General features: G+C 46.6%; 1 protein-coding gene across 1 annotated transcript in view; it reads left to right on the top strand.

Moving 5' to 3' along the window:
* The window catches only part of grik2 (glutamate receptor, ionotropic, kainate 2), a 121,939-nt gene that overhangs the window by 21,573 nt on the left and 72,429 nt on the right, over window positions 1-27,937 (top strand). Inside the window, exons 2-6 of the mRNA XM_056602570.1 lie at window positions 13,150-13,317; window positions 14,271-14,528; window positions 21,115-21,296; window positions 22,996-23,049; window positions 24,726-24,899. Of these exons, the coding sequence (XP_056458545.1) occupies window positions 13,150-13,317; window positions 14,271-14,528; window positions 21,115-21,296; window positions 22,996-23,049; window positions 24,726-24,899 (836 nt within the window). The remainder of the gene's footprint in view (window positions 1-13,149; window positions 13,318-14,270; window positions 14,529-21,114; window positions 21,297-22,995; window positions 23,050-24,725; window positions 24,900-27,937) is intronic.

Here is a 27,937-nt window from a genome sequence, read left to right as displayed (position 1 = left end):
TGTGTTTGTGTGTGTGTTTGGGGGGGTTCTGTGTATTGTGTGTTTTGCATGTGTACCACATGCTGAATACAGTTGATGCTTTACCGCTCAATGTATTGATTGCATTTAAATGTGGCACATTCACACAAGCTTTCCTAAATTATGCATCCGCCTTATTGACTTTCCCTCACTCTCTGCAGCAGCACGGACCAGAGTAATGGTTCCCTGTGGGTTCGAGGGCCAACATGTACTCTTGATCGGATTAAGTTAGTGCTGCTTCACATTGGTACTTAGGCGTAACCTAGAAGATAAGATCAGGTTCTTGAAGCTAAAACAGTTATTTTACGGATTTTGCCATCATTATAATGGTGCCAAAGGCCGTATTTTCAATAAGGGTACTCATGCTTGTCCCCCCCCCCCCTAGCTATAGCTTTAATATTTCTTACAGTTTTCCCCTAAAGGAGGTTATATTAATCTCACAACATAGTCCAGAAATGTCCACCTCGTATATGCTACAGCCACTCTTTGTCCTTTATCCTATTTGATGCTACACTGCACTTTTCCCTGGTGTGTGATTCAAAGACAGAATTCTACCTTCATACGTTCCTTCTTTCTTTTTCTGCAATATATATCGCTTTATTCCATCCTCTCTTTCATTTTCTTTTCCTTTCTTTCTCTTTCTTTATTTAGTCCCTCCATCTGTCCGTCCGTCCGTCCGCTTGCTCTCCCTTTTCCCTTGCACACAGAGCAACAGAAACATAATCTCTCCTTCAAACAACAGGAAAGTAAACAACAGCACGCTGTGCCTGTCTGCTGCAGGCACTGCTTATGTCATGCACTGCCTTCAAGAGCAGAGAGCAGGATCCTTGTCTGCATAGCTCCACGGAAAAAACTCCGGTGTCGATTATTTTTACCCTGTCTATTTTTAATCATTCCTCTGTCCTACATATGTCTGAGGCAACGCGCCTCTCCTGGGACGCCTTTGTCACTAAAAAGCCTCTTTGCTCCCTTTCTGTCTGCACCCTATGATGAGGTCAGATAAGCGTCAGGAAGAAGAAAAATCTCTCGCCTTCTCCATCTCCCTCAGCTTGCCTTTTCTTTTCTGGCTCTTTGATATGTGCAGCGGTGGTGGGAGAGGGGAGGGGCGAGGCACACATCTGAGCCGACTGCTTACGTTTGATGCGGTCGATTGATTATGGGCTGTCAGATGGATGGTATCGCTTGCAGTCCTGTGCAGGACCATTGATCTCGGGGAGCGATCGATTCTGAAGTTGGGGCCGGGTGACGGCTGACGCGCAGGACGTGACGGATGACATGTGTCTCTCACTGTGTGTTTTGTGAGGGGATGTTGGAGGGGGAGAATGCAGTGGCGGAGGACTGCGGTGAGTGAGTGAGTGAGTGGCTGGGTGGGTGGGTGGGTGAGTGAGTCTAGTGGATTAGGGGAGGGGAGCGTTTATAGGCATGGCTGCTTCTCTTTGTGAGAAGGTCCCATTCATCCGGCGGGCTCCATCGCGCAGCCCTATCTACGTGTTGACAGGAGCTGTAGCTACTGCCTCCTTTAAACCCCATCAACCCTGCAGTTCCCTGGTTCCAAGACCCCACCCCCACTCCACCCGTACACCTCCTTCCACCTGACCTTCACTCTTTCCTCCCTTCAACCTCATTTCCTAAATTCCTTCCGTCCTTCCTTTGGCCAGTACTGCTAAGTTCCTGCCATGCCTTCCTTCCTTCCTTACTCCTTAATCCCTTCATAACATACAATTTCCTTCCTTCCTCCCTCCTACATTCCTCCCTCCCTTGCTTCCCTCAATCCCGCCCTTCTCCTTTCCTTCCGTCTTTCCTTTTCCTCTCTCTCCTTCCTTGTTTCACTTCCTTGTCCTTCATTTCCTTCCTTGTGCCCTTTCCTCTGTCCCTCCTCCCTTTGTCACCAGGCCGCCCGGAGGAGACTCCAGATGGTAGAAGGGTGGAACGCCAGTCGTCTGTGGTTAGAATATTGCTGGGTCCTCGCTGCAGACTCATTGCCACACTGACAGCCTCTGGTGTTTGTCTCTATCAGAGGCACTGAGAAGCTTTCCCAGTGAATTACCCGCAGCTCACCCCCCCCCCCCCCCCCCCCCGACACATTATTTTACACCAATTGAATGTGTTGAATTCACCTTCACACAGGCTCTTTTTTTTCCAAATGGCTGTGGACGTTGTGAGTGTTAATTTGTCTATTAAGTGGATGTCTGTCTGTATGTGTGTGTGTGTGTGTGTGTGTGTGTGTGTGTGTGTGTGTGTGTGTGTGTGTGTGTGTGTGTGTGTGTGCGTCAGTGTGTTTTGCTGCACGTGGTGAAACATTCCACAGAACAGGAACATGTGTGAATTGTTGAAATATCTGTTACTTTGCAGCCCGAGTGCACATGCGCTCGTGGGATGGGTGTGCACGTTTGTTTTTCTGTATTCCGTTTGCGTGTCTTGACACGCGTGAACGCGAACTGAGGGAGGTGGTGGGGGGATGTTGGAACGGCTGTGAATGGAAGCGTGGGTGTAAGAAAAGGCACGGTATAAGAGAGAAGAAGAAAAGAAAAGAAACACTGTTGGTGTGAGCGCACAAGTGTGTGTGTGTGCAAGAGACGGCTGACGTGGCCGTCCTCCAGCCGGCGTGGGCGTCTGGTCTATCAGAGCCCAGCAGGTCTGAGCAGCCCATGTAGGAGTGAGAGCCGGCTACTGGGGCCTCATTATGTGGCACCAGGAGTTTCTCTGTTTAACTTGCTAGTATGTGGGAGGCTTATAATTTAATGAAGACCAGGACTTTTTTTGGTTTGGTTTGTGCAAATTATCACTGGGTGATTATGATTGTGTGTGTGTTTGTGAATGTGTTTTGTGTGTGTGTTTAGTTGTGACCACAGTGTGTAGAAGAGTGTGGTTTCATTCGAGCGGGGGTGGGTGCTGCTAGATGTGTGAGGGTATAGGCTCACACAGATTTCCACACTAGTGTTTACCGAGAGTTAGGCGGAGTGCTGACGTGGTGTTGTTGTGATGGATTAGATCCATAACTTAAAGTCATGGAAGAAAAAAGGAACACAATAACAAAGGAAAAATAACCGCCGCCGTCATCATTAGCAGCTGGCAAAGACAAAAGTGCACATCCACCCTCGCTGCCTCACTGCACTATCTGTGTATCCCCGCAAACGGCACCCCCCTCGAACACTGAACAGATTTCCCATAATGCATGGGTACATTTGAAATAAATGCGTTACATTATGCGTAAAAGGAAAATCATTACCCGCTTTTAAAAAACCTTTATGAATATTTATAAAGTGTTTGTGTCACCGCTTACTTGCCAGGCTTTTTGAAAATTCTGTTTTAAGCGGCGCACTGCGTGACTGTACTCTCTCCCGCTCTCGCTCTCTCGCTCGCTCTCGCTCTTGATCTCTCTCTTTCTGTCTCACTCTAACCCCTCTCGTTTACTGACAGAGTTTTAGTTTTAATTGACTGATTTGATTGTTGAACTGAATGTTATTGAACAACTTTCTGTGTGTGGTAGAAGGTGTGTGTCTGTGTGTGTGTGTGTGTGTGTGTGTGTGTGTGTGTGTGTGTGTGTGTGTGTGTGTGTGTGTGTGTGTGTGTGTGTGTGTGTGTGTGTGTGTGTGTGTGTGTGTGTGTGTGTGTGTGTGTGGTCGTGTGCGATGGGTGTCTGCTTCTGCTTTGGCTTTGGCAGGGGGTGGGGATACGAGGCTTTGTTCTATATACCAAAAGCACTGTCTCCCCCGGGGCTGTGACTGTCAGAGTTAGTTAAGGTGAGGGGTCAACAGTATGTGGGAACATGAAGGACAAACTAATCTAACGGCAGAACAGCTTGTTCACCCTCACTTCGGGCCCTGTGTTCCTCCCCACGACATCTGGGGAGGAAACCATTATCTTACATTGGAGCCATGGGCAACTCCATTGTTTCTAGTTTCATATCTACAACGGGAACAACAACAGCAAACAGACAAAAAAGCCCATGGACACGTATGCACACACACATACACCTTCCCGCTCTCATAACACGTTTTTCACAGAAAGAATAATCCCTTTTCTGCATTTTGCGTATTTGGTGCCAGGTAGCGAAAAATCAAAGATTGATGATGACAATGGTGTTATTCTGCTGAGGATGTACTATGGGTGTGTGTGTGCATTTGCATCTGTGTGTGCGTGTGTGCGAGCGTAGATATGGCTCAGAGATCTAGGTATGCGATTGCCCCAGGCACGCGTGTCAGGACCCCACATCCCCGCCTCCTAATGCAGCCGGTGAATCTGGCTTGCTTGTCATAACAGGTGCTTGGCGGGGCCCAGGGGAGTATGGCTGCACTCCACCTGCCTACCATTCAGCCCCAGACATCATTTTAGTGTGTCAGCCTCTCCTTAACGGCTCCCTTGGCCTACACCTTGCACACGGAGCCCTGCTTCCCCGCCTCACCCCTCCCCTGGGGGGAGGGAAAGGGAAGGCAGAGGAGGGGGGGAAAAAAGGGGAAAAAAAAAAATAGATGAGAGGAGATGCTCTGTGATCACCGTGGTAACAGAGAGTAATGGCGCTGCCCGGGGTCTAGAACAAATCACCTGTAGATGATTCTATTATCCGTAGCCGTCGAGGAGTCGTTCACCCAGCGCTGCTGCTCGCCGGCCAGACGACGCCGCCTCATGTATGTGCTCTGTGCTCCTCGTTCACCCTGTCATGCTTAAGCTCTATGCACCGTGTGCACTCTATCGCGGATGAGCGCTGCGTGCCTCCTCGTTCACCCTGTCACGTACGAGCTCTATGCACCGCGTTCACCCTGTCATGTAAGGGCTCCATGACCGCGTTCACCCTGTCACTTACCAGCTCTATGCACCTCGTTCACCCTGTCATGTAAGGGCTCTATGCACCGCGTTCACCCTGTCACTTACGAGCTCAATGCACCTCGTTCACCCTGTCATGTAAGGGCTCCATGCACCTCGTTCACCCTGTCATGTAAGGGCATCTCGTTCACCCTTTCACGTACGAGCTCTGTGTACCCTGTTCACACTGTTTACCCTGCCACGGCTAACAAGAAGCAGCGGCCTGTACTGAGAGGATGAATCACTGAAGAAAAGGATGGTGTACCATCTGCACTGTTGGTCGCAACAAAAGCTGAACTGGAGCAGGAATAGATTGATTTTGTGGATGATTTGAAATAATATAATGCAACCATATGGAATTAGATTTGATACAAACAGACAATCTTTATCGACCAGTTCTGGAAACTTGGCTTCGGTTTCGCAGTACAAAAAAACATGTACCTTTTTAAATCAAAATACTTCCATAAAATGTAGTGTTGTTCAAGCATGCAACAACTTGCATGCTTAAATATTGATGTTGTCGTTTCAAGTGAGCTTAAAGAGGTCCAATGAACTCCATTCAGAGCCCTGAATAGATGGACCTGATTCAGGGCGCTTGTTTCCGCCACATCCATCACCCTTTGTTCCGTCTCAAAGATTCCCCCCAAAAGCAGCACGCACAGCCTTGCTCGCCTCGTCTTTGAGGTTCCGCCGTAACCATGGTGCCCACCTGGCCATGACCCTGTAGCCAAGCGCAAGGTCATTAGTCACAAACCCTGCGATGCACAATGATGCTGATTCATCGCCAGGGAACCTGCCAATAGCCGCAGAGCTTTTTCAGAATGATGTTTGCTTCACTGAGAAGGAAATTACAATCCAAAACCCACTGTTTACCCCACTGATATGCAGAATCCCTGTGTAATCCTGAAAGGCTTCAGGTTTTGGAAGATGCTGTTGCCAGGGAGATATTGTGTTGAAAATCTTGCCTTCCCATTTCATTTATTAGTATTGTGTTCTCACTGCCTCAGTTATCGTATTCTGTCATTGTTATTCCTCACAAACTGACTAGACACTGTGACTTTCTCTGTAGAACATCAAATTTGATTTGCCCCCTCGTTTTGTGTTTTTGTTTGGTTACTCGATACACCTGGCCCACACAAAGGGCTCATAAAAGCATTGAAAGAAATTGAATAATAACAATTTGTTCCTGAAACGGTCCTTTGTGTCTACTTTTGTAGAAAAAAAGAGCATAATGAAAATGAAGGGTTGTGATTTCCTTCATCCTTTTTATTTGGCCAAAAGATATTTCCAGTCATGAAGTGATGGGACATCCTTTCTGTCCGTGATGTGGGTGGACTGCAGGTGCACGCAGAGGAAAAAGGGGACGTGGGGCCATGTCCGATGCAGATGTCCACTGCTCCCAGGAACCTCGGCTCAGGGGATTAAAGGTCCTGCATTGCTGGATCTTTATCCCGTTGAAGCCTGTAGTCTTTATAGACAGCTTCACACCTCATGATAATTAATTCACCTGAAGGGGAAAGAAAAAGAGAGAGAGACATACACATACACATATATTGAGAGAGAGAGAGAGAGAGAGAGAGAGAGAGAGAGAGAGAGAGAGATTTTAAATACTAGGAAAGAAAAGAGTTAATACATCAATGCATGCGTGCACATGTGTGTGTGTGTGTGTGTGCATGTATGTGTGTGCATGTGTGAGTGTTTGCATGAATGCATGTGCGCGCATGGCTGGACGAGTGTGTGTGGGTGGTCGATCATTGGCCTGCTCCTTCAAATCAATAGATCAAGATCTCCTGGTATCTGATCATCTGATCAGAGCTCCGGTTGATCTTTTAAACAGAGGGATTACAGCCTGGGTCACAGGGTGCCAAGTGTAGCCTAAATGAGAGGGTCCAGGAAGACAAAAATACCCTCCATCCAACCGTCCTCCGGGGCCACCTTTACCTTCACCCCCACCACACCTCCATCTTCCAATCCCCCCCCCCCCCCCTATCCCTTTTCCGCCAGAGGTAGTATGGCCCACTTGCTGTAGCACAGAGAGATCAATACGCACTGGCTCGGTTCAAAACAGAAAAGCAGGTCATTAAAAGGAGCGGGGGAGCGATCGTGCTGCTTGGCCTATCAGCCCAATGTGGCCGAGTTAAGCTCCAGACATTGTTATCATTGTGAAGCAAATAGATCCACAAAGGGGGAAAATATTGGCGAAGGAAAAGGGGGGGGGGGGGGGGGGGGGAGCATAATAAGATTTACTTGCGGCACTGTTCTCACTGTGTCTTCTGATGATGGGGTGTGTGAGGTGGTTGCAGTGGTGGTGGGGGTGGGGGGGGGGGGTGTTGCTTGGGGTGGAACTCTTTCAGCAAGCCTCGATGTGCGTATCAGCAAGCTGGGAATTAGCTCAGCGTTTATGCGGAGTGGAGGATAAACTGCGGGGAGACTGTGCAGACGGCACTTTACTCTACTTTCATTGTGTCTTTCTGAAACTTTCGGCAGCGCCACTGGCGAGGAGGATACTGGTGTGTGTATCTTGTGCACGAGTTCATGTGCTCGGCTGGCTGGCTCCGACGTGGACGTCTAGCATGCTTTTACAGCTGCAACCAAGTGAAGAAGCTTAACCCGGCTCGCCCTGTCTGAGTCTTTCACCTGCACCTGGCCAGACATGCTGAGACTTAGTCATTTTTTTCCCGCCTTGTTGCTACCCGGTGCGTGACTCCAGATGTGGGTCAACGGATCGTAATGGAGGAGGAGAAGATACCCGAGCGATAGGCTGTATGGTCCAGGCAGGGTCTTTAAAATGGGTTCGGCTGGGGCACGCTTCCCCCACCCCCCCCCACCCTCCCCCCCCCACACTTCCAAGAAATGTGTGACTCTCTTGCTGTGGTTTGTCGAGGGAATCATTGGCATTTGGATGTCTGCGAGTGCCTCACAATGGCCAAGATGCTGAGTAGGGAGGCTGACATTTTGTGTCTGTGAGTGCTTGACAATGGCGGGGAACCACTGACATTTATCAGGGCTCCTCGCTGTGCTCGTCTGAGACCTTCCATCGCGGCGGAGTAAGAAAGCAAATTAGACATCCGCTATGTCGCTAACATCTTTTCCTCCGGTCAGTCTCTGGTCACAGGGTTTCACACAAAACAAGAAAATAAATACAAGTGAAAGGGAACGGTGTGATATTGTGCGTGCCGGCCTGTGCTATTGTGTGCATCGTATGGTGCAGTGTGCTGTGTGATTCAGTGGTCCGGTAGATCGGGCTCCCAGCAATCCCAGTCTGCCTTAAGATGTACAGGGAACATAGTTGGGATTGTAACAAGAAAGAGTTGTGGTTCAAACACAAGAGGATACTGAGTGTAAATCTTTCCACAGCAGCAACATATTCACCTAATAACTCACCATGGCTCTGCATTTCCTTCGGGAACCCCACCCCTGTGATCAAATAAATAATGAAACATAATTGTTTTGATTTAAATCGTTTTTCAAACTTGCCAAAGTTACATATTACTGTTGGTAAAGACAAGACATAAGGTACACTTCACAAACATCAGCAATGCACAGCATATGGTTCACCCACTTAAAAAATGGCTGTTGGACAAGATGCAAAAATACAAATAACAATTACAGTCAGGTTATAAATACACTAGACAAAAGGCAGGGAAGGGTTTTGGAAAAGGAAATAAGTGTTAAAATAAACACAGAAGAAACCTAGTGGCACCTCTCGAGTGGTCCTACCGTCTGAAGTTTCCACAATGTCCAAATCCAAGTGTCCTACAGTAGAAACCGTTCCCTCAAGCCTTGAACCTCTGTGCTGTTGATCTCCTTCAGAATCGGTACAAACTGTTCTCCTGAAGAAACTGATCACCGAAGAGCATTAACAGCCTGCTGAGATAAGCCACTCACAGAGTAGGGGGATTTCAGTGATATGACAGTTTGAATCCATGTAGAAAGGAAAGGAATAAGAGAGAAAATTAAATTAACCACTAAAAGCTGACATTTGATTTGGCTGAGATTGAGCTGGATGTCTTTACCTAGACTACAAGTAGCTACCACACCTAGCTAAGTGTTTTTGTTGCTGTTTGAACGTCATTTGGAGAAGAAAATGGAAGCTATTGCAGAAGTGCTTTGAGAAACAGTTATTTTAATGGCCACTTGACGCTGTTACAAAACGGCTTTGGACACAGTCATCCATTGTTATGTTCTCAATACAAATGTAACCTTCCTTACAGGCAAATGTTTGCCAAATTAGAATGTATTTTGAAAAAAGTAGTAGGCCTATAGCTGAAAAGATAGGTGTTTGAGGGCATTTCTGCAGTGATTGATGGGTAATTATTTGATAGTCTGGTACACCCATGATTCATTCCAAAGCACTTTGGCACCCACACGGTTTTAATCAGTATTCCAATTCTTGAAGCCCGAGTTATTTCTTCAAACAATATTTTTGGAATACGCATGACCTCATGTTAGTATCCACTAGAATCCATCAGGCTTCATGCTATAACTAATGGCAACATTTATACAATAAATTTGTTAAATGCAGTTGTAGTCTGCACAAATGGAAGGGCTCTCGTATTTAAAGTGGCCCCGTTAGACCGTGCAGTTACCCCATTACGTTGCACACTCACTCATCCTTATTCTTCTTCCTTTGTCTCAAGCCACTCTTTTTCCAAGCCTTTTTATTTTTCAGTTGATGCTTTTCTGCCTCCAACCTCAACCCTTAATCCCATATTAGCCTTTTTTTTTTATTATTATTATACTCCACCCTCACTCTATTCCTTCTCAATTCCTCCCTAAACACTGCTTGCCCTCAATTATATATATATTTTTTGGCCACACTAAAGTGCCTGCCCTCCCCTACTTCCTCTCTGGCTGCCCAGCACAGCCTCTGCCATGTTAAAGATGGAGCACACACACTTGTATTTTGGGCTGCACCGCCATGTTGATGTCGCTAAGCATCGTCAAGTTGTCATGGTGAAGGGGGGGGGGGGGGGGGGAGAACACCCTATTTTGCCCTCATAAATAATCCCCACTCAACAGAAACGATGAGAGGTAGCCGGGGTGGTTCCCTATGATTCCCGTCCCCCTGTTCCTTCAGAGGGCCGGGGATTGAGATGGATGGTGTCTGGTGTGCTTGCTGGCACCTGTCAGGGACCAGGGGGAGGACCTGGGTGCAGCCAGTCATGGTCCAGCGAGGAGGGATTAGACAAGAAGCACTTCATGGAGGAGGATTAAGCTGATACATTGCTGGCGAACTCCTCGGGAGTATCTGTCGGAGCACTAAAGACCTCCTTGTGTTGGACAATTTTGGTAATTCAGCGTCCACAAACAGTGGTGTTATTCTGGCCTTTGGTGTTTAGTTAAAACCGTGAATAAGCAGCAACGCTGAGTGATTAAGATCCAGCTCTGCACCTTTCCAATTTAAAATATGAAACTAAATTATACGACTGCTTTCCCCTTTCCTGTTTTTATTGTTTGGAAGGGCATATTTTCTTGTCGAACAAACAACATAAGTACTTGTCATTTACTGAAGGACATTCGGTCGGCAAAGGGGGGTAAAGCCTTTTAAGTGGACATATTGATTTCCTATAAAAACCAAACAAAACCTTGTTCCTTCTGAAAGATTTTTTTCACCAAAACCCAGCGAGAGCTTTCATTCCAAGGTTGGAATAGGATTAGGCTTTAACTTTTGGGGAACCTCAAATTGTGCTCAATATTCACAAAGTGGTGTCGACAGTGCCCCATGCTTCTTTTGTAATAGCTGGTCCGGTGTTGTTGTTCTTCCGTTTCTTGTCAATCTCATAGATCGCAACGTTGGAATCCACGTTATAATTAATAAATCCCGGTGGCCATTGATTAGAATGTGTGAGGAGTGGGATGGATGGTCTGATTAAGACAAAGCTTTCGACTTTAAAGACCTCATGTTTACGGAATGGTTCAGAGAGGAACCTTAATGGATTAGTGTGTGTGTGTATTTGTATGTGTGTGTGTGTGTGTGTGTTTGTCTGTCTGTGTGTATGGCTCTGTGTGTGTGTGTGTGTGTGTGTGTGTGTGTGTGTGTGTGTGTGTGTGTGTGTGTGTGTGTGTGTGTGTGCGTGTGTGTGTGTGTTTGTATGTTTTTCTGTGTTTGTCTGTCTGTGTGTGCGTGTGTCTGCGTGTGAGTGTGGGCGTGTTTGTGTGAGTGTACGTGTGTGTGTTCTTTATTGTCACTTGGGACCCAATACAGCAATGCTTGACAGCACTTGTCAATCATTCCGATCCCTTGTAACTCGAGAGCTGAGTGATGGAAGACTACTTTACAGAATGGTTCACTCTCTGGGGAGGAACAACACAGCATCTTTAGAATGCCTTTGTGAGTAACTAAAAGAGACCCGAGATTTATATGTCTTCACAGGAAAGAATATTTGCAGTGTTTGCTACTACAATAACACAAATGTTTCTAATGCTATATTAGAACAATAAATGGAGTGAAAGCTAATAGTGAAATTGCTACTGTTTTGGACCCGGCAACATGCCTTTTATCAAGATTGTCTTCTATATGCCACATGCTATTAGTTAGTCAATTGTATTCATTTTGACTGCAGAAAATAAAGGTAGCTGCAATAAACAACCAAAAACCTGTTGTTGTTTTTGGGAGGTCTACACCAATTGTGAATAATTGGATGTATTTAAATTGCCCAATCTTCACAGTTCCATGTCATGATAGCCATCTCCCTGATAACATGTCCCCCACCGCTGCCTCCTCTCCCGGGCAGTACAGCCCGTAGCGTTCGCTGTCACAAGTTGCTCATAAACAAACCTCCGACTTTAATATTCCCTACTCAGGAACAACTCTCACCATGCTAGACGGGAGTTTAACGTCCACTCTAATTCCTCCGTCCTCTGCATTCGTCTTTATTTATTCGTTCCCATGGAGCCCGAGTAGACATTCACAGCAGGAAACACCGCTTCCTTGCGTGTGAACGGAAGCGTTTCTGAGCACTCAGCTTCCAATTATAATACATCCTGCTTAACTGATGCTTATTAATTCCTTCAAACTCATTATTGCATGCAAAGTAGGGATCTCTCATGAGATGAATACTAATGAAAAAAAAAGTTTAAAAAATAATCTTCTTCTTGCTCTGCTTCTCCTGTGGCTGCCGTCCACGGTGCTCCAACTGTCTTACTGCTGTTGTTGTCTTGTTGTTGTTAGTGTTTTTTATGACTGGTCTATACAATACTTGAGCCAAATTATTAACGCCGCACAACAGATGATTATAATTTCCGTGTTGCCGCTGCGTTGCGGCATGTGCCCAGACTTCAATGCAAGATTTATGGTACGTTTGTATCTTTTTCCCGAAAATCTCTGGTGATCTGAGGACTAGCTTTTGGGCTGCGGCGTGTATAGATTGTTTGTCGACTTGGAGCAGACCATTAGAGTGCTCTGGACTAGTGCACTAGGAGTAAATAAAGGAAGTGAGTCGACACTGAGCCAGCAGGGGCCGGCCAATAGGGCCAACCCAAACAAAACACTTCAATCTCTCACTGCTGCGCTCCAGCGCTCCCCAAGGGCGTGAGTGATTGATCCACTGGCCAATCTGAACGCATTGATCTAAGAACCACCCCCACCCACCCTCCAAACCATTCACCCAAGCCACACACACACACACACACGCACACGCACATGCACACACATGCCCACCAAACACACACACACACACACACACACACACACACACACACACACACACACACACACACACACACACACACACACACACACACACACACACACACACACACACACACACACACACACACACCAACCAAAAACACACAGACACAATGCAACCCCACGCACGCACACACACACATATTGTACAACCATACACACATTACAAACACCCACACGGATGCGCACACATTCACAACATCAACTGTCCCGGTTTCCTCTCTATTCTCGCTGCCGTCTGCCAAAAGTATTCACTGGAGAGCCGGAGATGTGGAGCCCACACCGCTTTGACTCTCTGTACGTTGTTCTTAAGAGATTTGCTGCTAGAGTGTTTTGTATTACTGTAACATCCATGGATCACATTTCTGATGCACGGGTTTGTCCCATATGAGGCCCACCATGGATGGGAGTACAAATATATGAAAGTCGCTCTCTTGTTGTACCTTCAAATCGAGAGGCTTTCATACAGAGCGATTGCACTACATAGTTGAGACTGGGGCTGTTCGGCTCTAAGCAGAAGGATCGCAGAGATGTTTAACCGCCTGATTCCATCAAACAAACGTTGGATTCTCATGACTCAACTATGGTCTCCCTCCCTCTCTCTCTCTCTCCCTCCCTCTCTCTCTCCCTTACAGGTGGTATATTTGAGTCCGTGGAGAGTGCGCCGTCAGGTGCAGAGGAGCTAGCCTTTAAATTTGCGTTGAACACAATCAACAGGAACCGAACCCTCCTCCCCAACACCACCCTCACGTACGACATCCAGAGGATAAACATCTACGACAGCTTTGAGGCCTCCAGGAAAGGTGGGGCTCTGATGAGTGTGTGTGCGTGTGTAGTTCTGCCGCTGCGTCGCGGTTGGGCTGCCTGTTACGAACCCGCCTGCTTTACAATGCAAATGCGTCCCTTGTTTGTGAGCTGTGAGCTGTGGTGGCTAAGATTGGAACAATTATAATCAGACGAGGGAGAGACTGCGAGGCACTTTGAATGTAAACAGAGCAAATTGATTGGTTTCAGGTAATGACTCAGTGGCGGTAATTCAAAGACCTGTTTGGCCCCTGGAGACAGCCTATAAAGTGCTATAAGCGATCATTTTTGTGGATGCATCAGGCTGACATTTCGAGTCTCTTATCAATTATGGGCCATTACACCATGTCCCAGTGATTTAGGCAACTCCCAGATATCAAATGAGTGAGCTAGAGGGCACAGAAACAGGGAATATGAGTTATGACGGGCCATCGTCTGGCTGTATTTTTGGAACAACTGTGTGAGACAACCTGAAATTGACTGCATTTTTTTATTTCTCTTTTGCCTGTAATTGTCGATTCATATTTCATGGCAAAACTTAATTTGACTGATAAGTGAAGTAAATCTACTATTAAATGGAATAGATCACATTAAATGTCAATCAAATGTTACCAGAGCATAATGTCTTAAATTTATTCTCAGATACATCCAAGAAAAACAAATATGATTTTTTTTTAATTATCTTACGCAGAATATGTGATGTTTCAACTTCATGAATGACTAAAATGAGTATACAATATCTGTTGACAAATAATTGATTACATTTTCGCGTCAAATGCATGATGTGTTGTTTTATTCATTTACAAAAACACCAAATGTAATCACACATGGAACACATACAATGAAGATAAAACTAAGAAGATAAATGATTTGTATTCACCTTAAAAACATTGTAGCCCATGTGGAAGCCACATCTGTACTAAACAATGACCAACATTTTTATTTCCTTCAGCCTGCGATCAGCTGTCTTTAGGGGTGGCGGCCATCTTTGGTCCTTCTCACAGTTCGTCGGCCAACGCGGTCCAGTCCATCTGCAACGCCCTGGGGGTGCCCCACATCCAGACAAAGTGGAAGCACCAGGTGTCAGACAACCGGGATGTGTTCTACGTCAGCCTCTTCCCGGACTTCTCCTCGCTCAGCCGGGCCATCCTGGACCTGGTCCACTTCTTCAAGTGGAAGACCGTCACAGTGGTCTACGACGACAGCACCGGTAAGGCTGCGAGGACACGCACGTGCGGAACAAACCACTGTATGTTGAAAATAATGTACGATGGTGGGGGGAGGGGTGAACCGGCCGAGGCGGAGCAGAGGTTGCCTACCTTCTTTTAATGTTGGACGTGAAGCGCATTGATTCAGAACTATTTAAAAGCAGAGTTGTCCCATTGCTGGAACATAATGTACAAATTTGGAACGTTATCCACCAATCAAGTTAGAGTATTTAAAAAAATGCTGCTACAGCCCCGAGGGCTCTCCCACCTACACCCTGCCCTTTAAGAAGTGAGACCAACTCTCTCTCGTACTCGTTGGCGCTCAATCACTAGCTGCGTTACATCCAAAGATATTTTTTTATGTCGCCATATACGCGACGAATGTACTCGGGTCGTAAAGAAAGCCAGCCGTTCCATGAATTGAAACACCTGGCCTGGATTACAAGGCCATAATGGAAGATACATTTAATGTGCATCAGAGGAGGGAGAAAGACCTTGGTGGAGCTAGTGTAGTGTAACTTCCTCCCCCTTCCACCCGCCACCACCTCGCCCCCCCTTCCCACGTCCCTCTGTCAGGACAGCATGCGGCAAGCGACCCAGCAGGACCGGTACATGAGCCATATGCCGGGGGTCGGGGGGGGCAGCAGCCTGCGCAGAGCTCTGCCAGGTGTCCCCAAGCTCGGTGCAGCACACACCTAGACACTGGCACGCACACACACACACACACACACACACACACACACACACACACACATGAACACACACACACACACACACACACACACACACACACACACACACACACACACACACACACACACACACACACACACACACACACACACACACGTGGCTGCGCACATGCACAGTGCACAGACATGCACACATGCTTGTGTGTACACACACATGCCAGGGCGCGCACATGGACACGCATACACACACACACACACACACACACACACACACACACACACACACACACACACACACACACACACACACACACACACACACACACACACACACACACACACACGTGGCTGCGCACATGCACAGTGCACAGACATGCACACATGCCAGGGCGCGCACATGGACACGCATACAGACGCATGTGCATGTATACACATACATGAATGTACACATACAAACAGACACACACATACACACATGCGTTGATATATGCAAAGACATGCGTGCATGCATACAGATAGATACAGACACATGCATGCCTGCACAGACACATGCTTACACACACTTAGGGCCTGTTCTGGCACACACTCACCCTCTGCAGTGTATTGTCTGTGTTTGATATATTCAGTGTTCAGGGCAGATGATGCTCTCATTTTAAGGAGCCCTACTGAACATGTCACACTGCAGCAGAGGCATATGGTGGATTTACGTTAGCTACATATGGTGGTTCCTCCCGATGAATATGCATGGCAAGCAAGAAAACAGCGGGGAGAGACAATGTTAATATATTCATCTGCGTCCAGTAGTATAACCACTAATGATGATAAAATCATAGAATGTGGAAATTCCCACTGGATGCGTTTTAAAGTAATTGAGGAGAGGAAGGAGCTGGAAAAAATAAACGTACGACTATATTAATTACACATTCCAACTCATACTGTGTTTCCCAAAGATTATGTTTTTGTGTTTGCAATCTTAATTTAGGCAGAACCTTGAACAACGTGTCTTTTTAGTGTTTTTTAAAAGGATTGTATTTCTTTGGAATGAATACATGTGTATGTGAGACTCCCACATATCCACAGGCGTGTGTTTTGATGACATGGGTTTATGCAGTAGCGTAGGCTGCTCCGAGCAGCCAATTGATTTGCAGGCTGAACCTAGCACCCCGTACAATTAAGGTGTGAAGTGGACATAGCTGGTTCACAATGGGGGTTAATAGAGACTTGATTTCCTGTCTTTGAGGAAGGAAATGAGATTTCGCCGTTGACCCTCAAACAGCTCCAACGGGGTCACCATTGTAAACGAGGGGTTGTTAACAATGGTGACCCGGGTGTAGAGGGGTGGAGATGACTGTGGTGTTGGACAGCGAGGGATAGAAAACATCTCCGGGGCCTCCGGAAAGGAGCTGTGACGATGGAGCCTCCCCAGCCCTCCCCCATCTGTCCTCAAACAATTGTATTTTGTGAAACGGCTCGAAGCGCATGATTTTCCATTTCGTTTTGGCAGGGCAGCATGCTTGGGCAGCAGATCCGAGAGCCCCGTGTAGCGTAACGCTCATGTTATTGTATAATTCCCACGGGTAAATCCCACAACTTGTCATTATACGACACTGTTGCCGATGTTAAACCCCATTTCCTTTAAAAAAAAAAAAAAACACACACACACACAAAAGAACAAAAAAACCAACAGATAACACAACGAGAGGGAGATACACGACAACAGGAGAAATATGAGATAGGTAGCCTACGAGAAAAAGGCTGAGACACTGCGCCTCCCGTCATGCTATACCTCCGACCACCAAGGGAGAAGACGATCAACTCGATAACCATAATGGGACTTCTATGACAGCTCAACTTTATAATGACACAAACAGATAGAGAAACCCCAGTTCTGCTGCAGAGCTCCACAGGCGTGGACAACAATCCATACGCCGCTTCTTCCACATCGCTTTACTTCAGCCGCCGGGATGTCTGATGAGGTCACGAGGGAGGGGCCGGGCACGCGTGTGTGCAGACTGGGAACACCAGACGAACACTCCAATCACCTCACGACACAACAAGCCATGACACATTTACGTCTTATTTTTAGAGTTATGGCGCGGCGAGGAGACGAGCTAGCCTAAATGAGCAGTTCATGGCAGGGTTCCCATGGCAACCGCCTCCTGATGCCATCCTTAGGATCGAGCCCCCAGAGCGTCTCCACCTCATCCGCCGTGGGCTCCGATCACCCCAGTCGCTTCTCGTTGACACGCTGATCCTAATAGTCTCTTTTTTAACCCTTTTTGAGAAGCTTTCTCAACCAATGTTACAATTCAAAAATCCTAATTGTGCTGCGCTAAATAGATACTTAGATACCAATTCCTAAATCACAAGTATTATTGTGTTTTGAGTAAAGGTGCACAGCAGTATATCTCACATCAACCTCACTAGATAATGCCGGTAAGACTCCAATATAGTGTAGGGAGTAGAGATTTTCCTTCGGTGAAAGACTCTGCCTTCTTTAAACTACACAAGTCCTATTAAGGTAACATATACGACCTAGTGTTTGTACACACCGCGGTGTCTTTTCAGTGTACTTGAGAAGCTGTAATTGAGCTTCTGCAGAGTAAGTACTGGCGGTCGCGGGACCCTCTAGTAATCTGCTTCCAATTGATGAGCGAGTGGTGTACCCCAGCCGTCCCACTCCCATCATATGCTCCACCGCCACTCAACAGATTGTTTCGAGAGTGGCTGGCCGGGCCATCCTTTCAGTTCATCATTTCTGCTGGGGTGGGTTGAGCTAATGCAAGCCAGGTGATCGTTTATTGGATGTCATGTTGCATGTACGGGTATAGTGCACTATATATATATATATATATATATATATATATATATATATATATTTCGATATATCAACACACTTGCACGTACAGACTGAAACGCTGTTACTATAATCCCTTACTTGTTGCCCTGTTGTGGGTTAGATATGGGGACGCATTGGAGGAGTTGATTGTAATAGTTACGTTCTTTCCTCCATACTCCACACTTCTCTAAAACCTCACAGATTTTAATTTATTATAAGGAATCTCAGTGATTCATAACAAAAAAATGTACATCAATTGTGTTATAAAGACATGATGTGGTGAATTGTAACTGGCTTAGTGAAACCTCACGACAGAAAACCTTGATTATTTATGGCACAGCAGTGGACAGTTATTTTCGGACCTTGTGATTATTTTCGGATTCACTCGAAACTCGCGTCTCGCCTCTTCACACGTTCCGCGGTTGGATGTGAATGCAGGCCGTGCTCAGCAACAGAGGATGATGTGTGATGACGTGCGATGAGGTGTGTAAACAACTCAACGTTGCCTCAGTGTCTCATCGAAACGGCTCGAGGAAAAACGCTGATTGATCTGCCAAGCAGGAAACGTAGTCAGAATATTAAACCCAAAGAAAAATATTTGTTATGTTTCTGTATCTTTCCGAGGCTGGGCCCTCTATCAACGTGCATCCTGAGCCCCATTTGAACTTACAAATAAACAAATGAATAAAGAACGAATGTATAAATATACAAATAGAGAGGCATGAAGTAGGGGATGCTGGGGGGGGGGGAGAGGGTGTGGGGGGCTGGGGATGGGGGTGGAATCATATAACCTTTGTCCCCCCGCCAGAGCATCTGCCGCAGGGCGACTCACGAGCCGTTAAACCCCCCTCTCGCCGCGCAGGGACGGGCCGGCCGGGGGGAAATCGCATTAGTGTCAGCGGCGACACCGATGATGGAGCGGCCTCGCCGCAGTCAGAGCACCGCTCCGCTCATGCCCGTCGTCGTCGGTAACGGCGGCGGGCCATGGAGGAGGAGGGGGAGGGGGAGGAGGTGGAGGAGGTGGAGGAGGTGGAGGAGGAGAAGGGGCGGGTTAATGCCGGAGAAGCTGTTTCCCCTCTCCAGGATATTTATCACAGGCAGTAGGTTCTGCTCTCGCTCCGCTCAGGAGACCCCCAGACGAGCCCCCCTCTAAGAAATGCTTAGAGCAGATGAAATATTCATGTGGAGTTAAATATGGATCCTGGAGCGGTCGCCTGCCATTAAACACTTTCACCGCTGATCAAAACTGACAACCCCCCCCCCCCCCCCCGACCTCCTTCTCTTCTGGCAATTGGGATCTCACACAACGCCCACCCCCCCCCCCCCCCCAAATCCCACGCTACCTTATTGAATTCCGGCGTGTAGCCTGTAGCGAGAGGGGAATGTAGTGGGGGGGAATCACCCATGCAGAATGGCAGCAGAGGAGTGAGTGGTGAAGGCAGGGTGGGAGAGAGAGAGAGAGAGAGAGAGAGAGAGAGAGAGAGAGAGAGAGAGAGAGAGAGAGAGAGAGAGATGTGTGATCATGATGAGTGAGTGGGCCAGTCACAGGTGTCAGGTTGCTTTATCGATGTTAACTAACTAAGCGTGGAGCGGAGATTGCAACTCCGGAGGAGAAGGCCGTAGGTTTACCCTCCGACAGCGGCACGCAACGCTGAGCGTACGCCTGAAACATCCCAGCAAACGCAGACATCACCAAGCCCCACCTGCACCCATAAACAAGCGTGTCTGTGAATAACGGTTATTCACATGCGCGCACACACACACACACACACACACACACACACACACACACACACACACACACACACACACACACACACACACACACACACACACACACACACACACACACACACACACACACACACACACACGCACAGACTCCAGCACAAACAAACACACACTTCCATACAGACACACGAACGTACCCATGCACCTCCCAAGACACCATGTGTTTTGAAGAGCGTGTGTGTCTGTGTGTGTCTTTGGGGGGGGGGTGCAGGTTTGGGATGTTTTCATGTATTTATGGTTGCTTTGGGCCAGGAGTCCCGCTCTCAGCTCACCATGGGCCTGCTACCTGGCAGAAGCTGTGAGCTGGTGTCGTGCGGTGAGGTGCACTCGTCTGGAAACAGGAAGTAAACAAATTACACGTTGGGCCAAACAGCTGGGGACTGTAGTAGGTAAAAAGATACATGGGGAGAGAGAGAGAGAGAGAGAGAGAGAGAGAGAGAGAGAGAGAGAGAGAGAGAGAGAGAGAGAGAGAGAGATGCCAGCGGTGCTGGAAGCTTTGTGTTACCTGCTCAGTGATATTCCAGCTACGTCAAGGAGGCAGTGTGTATCGATCCAGCTATCAATAAGGAGGAGAAGAGATGTATTTACCGGATATCAGCACATCTATCAGGCGTATTTGTGCTTGGGATCCTGTTCAATTGTGCCGGCAAGATCCACTACACTAATTCCCTCCGTGTGACTGATTGGCTTTCGGAAGTCAATAACGAAGATCAATACAGACCGTCAAATCACTGAGATCAAATGAATGATGGATGTATGAAAGTTGAAGGGTGAATGTCAGGCCAAACATTGATCTATGACTATTTATGGAATTGATATATGATCATTTCCGCTTGCGTTTTGCGGGCGATAATATGCATATTGTATATGAGTAGGGTCTGCAGATGAAGCAGCCAGGCAGGGAAATTCGTAGCCGCAGGGGGGAGAGAGAAAGAGAAAATATAATAAAATGTACTAAAGGAAACGGGGGGAGAGAGAAAGAGAGAGACAGAGAGAGAGACGTGTTGATCTGTGGATAGAAAAAGAGCTGGGAATATGAGCCAGGCTGTGGGTGGTTAAGGAAAACGGAAACACAAGTGGAATTAATTTGAAACGCACACGAAACATATTTCTTCAGCTTCCATATCTTCAATCTGCTAAATGAATGGGGAGCTCAGCCCGAGAAGCGTGAGTCATTTTTATTCTGGAGAAACTTGTTGAGTCCACACTGTTTTCTTTTTTCTTTTTTTCAGTTTTTCACCCGTCATAATTTATTTTCTGTTACAGGGCTGATTCGACTACAAGAGCTCATCAAGGCCCCGTCTCGATACAACATCCGACTAAAGATACGACAGCTGCCCACGGACTCAAAGGACGCCAAACCCCTGCTGAAGGAGATGAAGCGGGGGAAGGAGTTCCACATCATCTTCGACTGCGGCCATGAAATGGTCGCAGGGATCCTGAAACAGGTAGATATGGGTGTTCGTTCACATGCATGTGTTTGTGTGTTTGTGTGTGTGTGTGTGTGTGTGTGTGTGTGTGTGTGTGTGTGTGTGTGTGTGTGTGTGTGTGTGTGTGTGTGTGTGTGTGTGTGTGTGTGTGTGTGTGTGGCTGCCTGCCTGAATGTATGCTTGTCCTAACGCCAATGCCGACAGAAACGATGACATCATCTCATCGTTTCAAAATCGATGCGATGATGTCATACGCTCCATCAAAGCGACGAGGATGCTGTCACGCTTTATCTCCAAACGATGGGATGAGGTCATCTAACGTGAGACGGGAATTAAGCGGCTTGATTTTGAAAGGCTTGAACCCACGCTACATATTCCTCCTCGTCGCCGGAATGATCAAATATTAAAGACAACATGATTCAGCCCAGCGCTTTGCCACCCTCACAGGGTGTTTAATCCATCCCAGAGCAGGGGGATGGCTGGGGGAAGGTCAGGACTGCCATCATTAGTAACGTCTGAAGACTCCGTGGCTAATCGGAGGTAATGACAGACAGTCTTGCTCTGATATTCCTATAATGTGACACACACCACATATCAGTGGTGTGTGTCACATTATAGGATTCAAAATTATTCATACCCGTTGGTGCAGAGTCTTGGAGGATGCCCTCCCTCCTCAACCCTTCATTGAAACAAATGGATCCTTCTTCCCCCATTTGGCCATGACATTTTTTTCAACACAGACCCAGTTAAACATACACATATATTAAATTACATTTTGTCGTACACCCAGAAAGCACTTTAAGAGCAATGTACTATAAAGATGTTCTGGTGCCTACGAAAAAAGGTAAACATGGCCTTTTTTGGTGTTTTATTACGGACACGACACAATTAGCTATAAACAGCAGCGCACTTATAATGGCGAATCTCTCCCGAAAATGGAATCTGCAATTTGTTTTCCGCTCCCCCAGTATATAGTGCAGTGTCCACCTGACACCTTGGCTGGGTATACACAGGGACAGTGGCCGTTGGTTTGCCCCTGGTTACCCATCCTGTCCGTTGGCCCAGCCACCACTCCTAATCTGTGATTCATAATGGCTGAAGCGCGGCCGCGGAACAGCGGGCCGGGGCTCAGCCGGGTGCTCCGGGCCCATCTGGTTTTGACAACAGCACTACGGAGCCTAAATAGGGGTGGCACGCAGCCAGCCAGCCATCCCTCTCACACACACACACACATACACAGGGGCGCACTTGTATACACACGGAAACACAGCACACACACACACACACACACACGAACGCTAGCTGATGATAGATCAAAATATGGGTCTGGCTTCGTATTTCTAAATAGAATGGCATTACTTTACCGTTATCGAAAAGTCGCATAGAAAACAAATTATGTTGCTTGATGGAGGATAGCTGGGTGGGTGGCTTGATAAAAATGCCTTTTTCTCCTAGGTACACACTCTCACACACACACAGGCACACAGACACAAAGAGGGACGCATACAACGGCATAAGCAAGAAAGAAAAAACACATTATGGGCCGTCGTAAAGATGCATAACCTCACTGTCCACTGCTGTGCCATCTTTTATCAAACCCCCTTTCAATTACTGGTCGCTCACTCTCCCATCTTTCTTCTTTTATTTCCTCCCCCCGTCTTTCCCTCTGTCTCTCTCTCTTGTCCTCTCCTTCTCCCTCCCTCTCTCTTTCACACAGGCTCTTGCCATGGGAATGATGACAGAGTATTATCACTTTATCTTCACCACACTGGTAAGTGTATGGGAGTCCTGCTCTGTGTTTCTGCAGCACACAGACTTTTTCATCAGCCGCTGCTCTAATCTCCATACCCACTGTGGAGACGTGTTGTCGTTCCCCGAGAAGCCAGCCTGAGACGCGCCTCAATCTTTGATTCCCTACACAAGCCATCTTTTATTTTCTGTTTTTATTTTCTCCTCCCGGCGTGGCATCTGATGTTCGGTCGCCGTTCACAACGCCATCCTCTCGGTCAGCCAGGGTGTTTTAAGTTCAATTTGTTAATCAAAGCTTCAGGATGTTATCATACTTCAGTGAAAAACATTGCTGATTAAGCAATAAAAAGATGAACACATGAGTCGCATGCAAGGGTTACGCAGCGACAGTAAGGCATTTGAAGTGATTGGTTTTCCTATGAGTTGCACGACTCTTCTATTGAAATACAGTGTGACATGTGTTGAGATGTCATTAAGGACTTACAGAAGACTACACTTGCCTAAACACTGGCTAAACACTGCCACACACTTCTCTCTCGTTCTCTCTCTCTCTCTCTCTCTCTCTCTCTCTCTCTCTCTCTCTCTCTCTCTCTCTCTCTCTCTCTCTCTCTCTCTCTCTCTCTCTCTCTCTCTCATTCTCTATACATATACTTAATATATATCTCCCTCTTCCACTTTATCTGATTCTCCCTCTCAATCATTTTGTACACATCATCATTTCGACTCGCATCATTTACCCTGCAAACAAGCAAAATAGGTGTGTACACATAACATAACACACATGCATGCACAAATACACTCATATCTTCTTTCTTTACAAATCCTTTAATATACACATAATCACACACACCGCAAACACACACATATCGTCCCAGGCACATTATTTAGATCATTCTCTTGAAGTTTCACACTTTCTTCTTGTAAACCACAGGAAATAGTACAAATCAATCCCCCCCCCCCTCTCTCTCGCTCTCTCTCTCGCTCTCTCTCTCTCTCTCTCTCTCTCTCTCTCTCTCTCTCTCTCTCTCTCTCTCTCTCTCTCGCTCTCTTGCCCTCGCTCTCTTCCTTCCTCTGCTCTCTATCTCTCTTTCTTCTTCTGCTATCTATCTGTCTCTCTCTGCCCATTGCCCATTTTGTTCCCCAATTGTCTAAGCTCTTTATCAGTGGGTACGTATTGTTTTCAGGTTAAAATGAATCCTCCACTGGTTTATTTTGATATAAATGTATAATATATATAAATATATATATTTCACAACAACTCACAGCAGTAGGTCAATTTATGCAAGATAATTAAATATCCCACTGGTTTTCGCAAGCAGATGAAAAGTATATATAATTCAAACCTGAGGGAGGGAAAGAGACAGAGAGAGACAGACAGACATAGAGAGAGACAGAGAGAAAGATAATTCCGCTGTTGGAGGCTACATCCAAGCCAAAATGAGGCTGCATATGGCAGCCATTTTCTGCCAAGTTTCATTTGACTCTCTGTTGTGATCTCATGTCAACTGGGTTCCGTTTCCTCCCTACTTGATTCATTATTAACAATATTCCAATAATTCCTGCTAATAAGGCTTCCCATCTTGTGCTATTATTAACAAAGACCTGGTCAGAAGTTATTAATTAACTACTAATTAAACCAAAGTGTGTCTTTTTTTACTCCCTTCTACACTGCTCATCGTTCCTCCCCACCCCACGCAGGATCTGTTTGCTCTCGACGTAGAGCCTTACCGATTCAGTGGTGTGAACATGACTGGCTTCAGGATCCTCAACACAGAGAACAGCCAGGTCGCCTCCATCACAGAGAAGTGGTCCATGGAACGACTGCAGGCCCCACCCAAACCTGACTCTGGTCTACTGGACGGCTTCATGACCGTAAGTCACACCAACATCGACACACACCAGTCATGAAGGGGCGGAGTCACTCATTATTTTCTGTTCTGCGTTTCTGAGATATTTATCCAAAGAGAAACTGATTTGTGAAAGTAGACAAAGCTCTAAAATATGTTAGTATGTGTATTACTACAGTGGTATAGACAGAAATGATTTGAACCCTCAAAGACCCTCTTTTACTGTTCACTATGTCTGGCCGAGTGTGTGTTTGCTCTCAATAGACAATTTCGTGCTTACAGATCCACGATTCAGTAACCTGATTGGTCGAAGCAAATATGAGGCGAAAGAAAGCGAAACTCCCCGTTTGCCCAGACTTGAGCTTGTCTGCCTTCAGACTTCAGATTAGTAATTTATAGACCGACCTGTAAGACTGCACCAAACAAGTGTCCATCTCTCCATTTATACACATATCGATTCATCTGTCTGTTCATCCATACATCCACACGCTCCTCATCCCCCAGCAACAAAACGATTCAGGGTTTGATTTTGCATTGTGTTTTGTTTATGTTGTTGATTGCATTTTCGCTCCGTGCAGTATTTGCCCTGTTTTCAGCACGAGTGCAGCACGGCTTTTCCCTCCGTCCTAGTACAGGCAGTGAGTGTTTGAAACATGAATGGTGCTGGGAAGCAGATAAGAAAGTGTTTAACCTCCAGGTGAAGGTTGGGGCGCTATAGTTCCTGACACCTTGAGATCTAGGCATGGTGTGTGATAAGGCGTGTGTGTGTGAGAGTGTGAGCGTGTGGGTTTGTGAATGTAATTGTCTTGATGGTTTTGTGCATGTGTGAGTTTGCGCATGTATTTGTGTGCGTGTGTCTGTGTGTGTGCGCGTGTGCCTGGCTTTATCTCTTGCTATGCCGCGCACTTTGTGTGCTTGTGTTTGCGTGCTTGTGTATGTGTGGGTGGGTGCCGCTCACTCCTGTGTTTGTGTGTTTGTGTGTGCGTTCGCATTGCATCTCGCGAATAAGAGTGTGCGGTAGAGGGTGCAGTCATTGGGATTTGAAGCCTCCCTGATTGGGAGACACGGGCTGTAATAAGTGCTCCCTCTACATTCCCTGGGCTGTTTCTGCTGCTGCTGCTGCTGCTGCAACACCACTCTCTTATCTGGGAGCCGAGCCAAAACACCATACCACCAGAGAGACACTCGATCGAACGAGTAGGAGCACCAGAAGAGAGGCGCACGGAGGGTGGGGGTGGAGAGAAAAGAGAAAGTAGAAAGATGAGGTGGCAGAGGCCACGGGAGAGCAGATGCCCGTCATGTTTTTGATTTTTTTTGGGGGGGGTTTTGCTTTGATTCATTCAATGAAATTCAAAACCAAGGTGGTTTGAAAGCTCTCCAGTAAAGCACACTGGCCCGCAACCAGTTGGAGAGCAGAACTGAAGTAATGAACAAACCGTCTGGGGGCTCAGCTCTGGGAGCGTATTCCCTTCTATTCAAAGCTCTTGGTGGGCCACCCACAGCCGCTCTTTCCCGTGGAGAGGTTCTTTCTATGATTATTATTTATTTGGGAATTGATCAATAGAGTTTTTTCTCTCTATTCCTGCAACAATTCTGATCAGTAAATACCGGACCTCATCGACAAGTCAACACAAATCACACATTGTATTTGTATTTACGTAAACATGGGCGGGAGTCAGGGGCGGCGCCAAGCGGTTGCTTGCCGTTGCTATAGCAACCCCAAGCAATTGCTCAGAAACCCCAGAGCAACCCCTGATTTTTTGACAAACTCAAACAACATATTTGAAATAATGCCATTTTCCGTAAAATGGTATTAAATAAGTTCAACTAAACCTATGGCCGAATGCGGTACCCGTCACCATACCGACCAATCCTGTCATATGAATCACCAGATTAAGTGCATAAGTGAGTAGCGTCAAAATTTCAGGGCCGTGACTGTCGTTCAAATCCAGTTCCCGAGCGTTGGGCATGCGCACACTCTGTAAGTGACATGAACAGATTAAAAAAAAACATACGCACAATTAACACAAACTATCCCAAGCAATATGTACAATATTAATTAATTATTATTTAATGTACATGAAACAATAATTTCATTAATAGCATAGTCTTACGAAAAATAAATAACATTTCAAATATGCGGACATCTCGCGGCGAGATTATCAGTCAGAGATGTTCGTTGCCGGCTCGTTGGCGCTTAAAAAATATGGACAAGTTTTTACTATTTCGAAAGAAATCAAGTTCAAACACGACTCGCGATGGCGAGGCTGAGGATGGGCTCGTTAATAGCCAGACTTGTGTTGGACTTGGTAGTTGTTCGGAGGGGGGTTATGCTGAGGTCAAGAAACGGAAGAAAATATTGTAGCCTACACAGTTCTGAATTAGCAATACAATGTTATCACATGGTTGCTAGCAAGGTTGGTGTGTTAAACCGTATGGATAAAGTGGAATATTGCAAGAAGTCCTGTGATCAAGACATCGATTTAAGGTAGGCCGTTTGGTTATTAAGTTTGCCCGTCGCAGCATATTGACTTGGGGCCCATGTGATTTGTTTTGAAGTAGAACTAGATTATAGGTTTGGCTCATGCCAAAGGATGGGTTTATCGTAGCCTGGTATGATCCGCCCTTAATAGAAGTATTATGAAGTATAATAGTATCAACAATAATAGCAACTATTGTATTAATGTTCCACATAGGCCTACATTTGAGACGTATCGCGCAACTAATGTGAATGCTTTGGAATGTACCGTGGCGACGGTGGGTCTGAGATGTGCAATTCACCACTATTGAGGACAGCTAACCTTGTAGTTGGGGGACTGCTGACGGGCTGTTGATTGAACTATGTTGTTTGTTATCGTGTGGCCGCAGTGCCACCTGGACTAGCAGTGAATGTGTACATGCCGCTGGGCTATTTTCATGTTGGCCTTCTTAAAGATCTTCCTCTATATTGTTCTATGTCTTTACGTCTTTATGTCTGTGCGTGTGTGAGGGAGAGGGAGAAAGATAGCGCACGTTGAACTGTCAAATGATACGATCACACTCAATCACAGTGGTGCGATTAGT

Source organism: Gadus chalcogrammus, chromosome 11, assembly GCF_026213295.1.
Source record: "Gadus chalcogrammus isolate NIFS_2021 chromosome 11, NIFS_Gcha_1.0, whole genome shotgun sequence".
In the NCBI taxonomy this organism is placed as follows: Eukaryota; Metazoa; Chordata; class Actinopteri; order Gadiformes; family Gadidae; genus Gadus; species Gadus chalcogrammus.
This window is presented reverse-complemented; position numbering and strand designations above follow the sequence as displayed.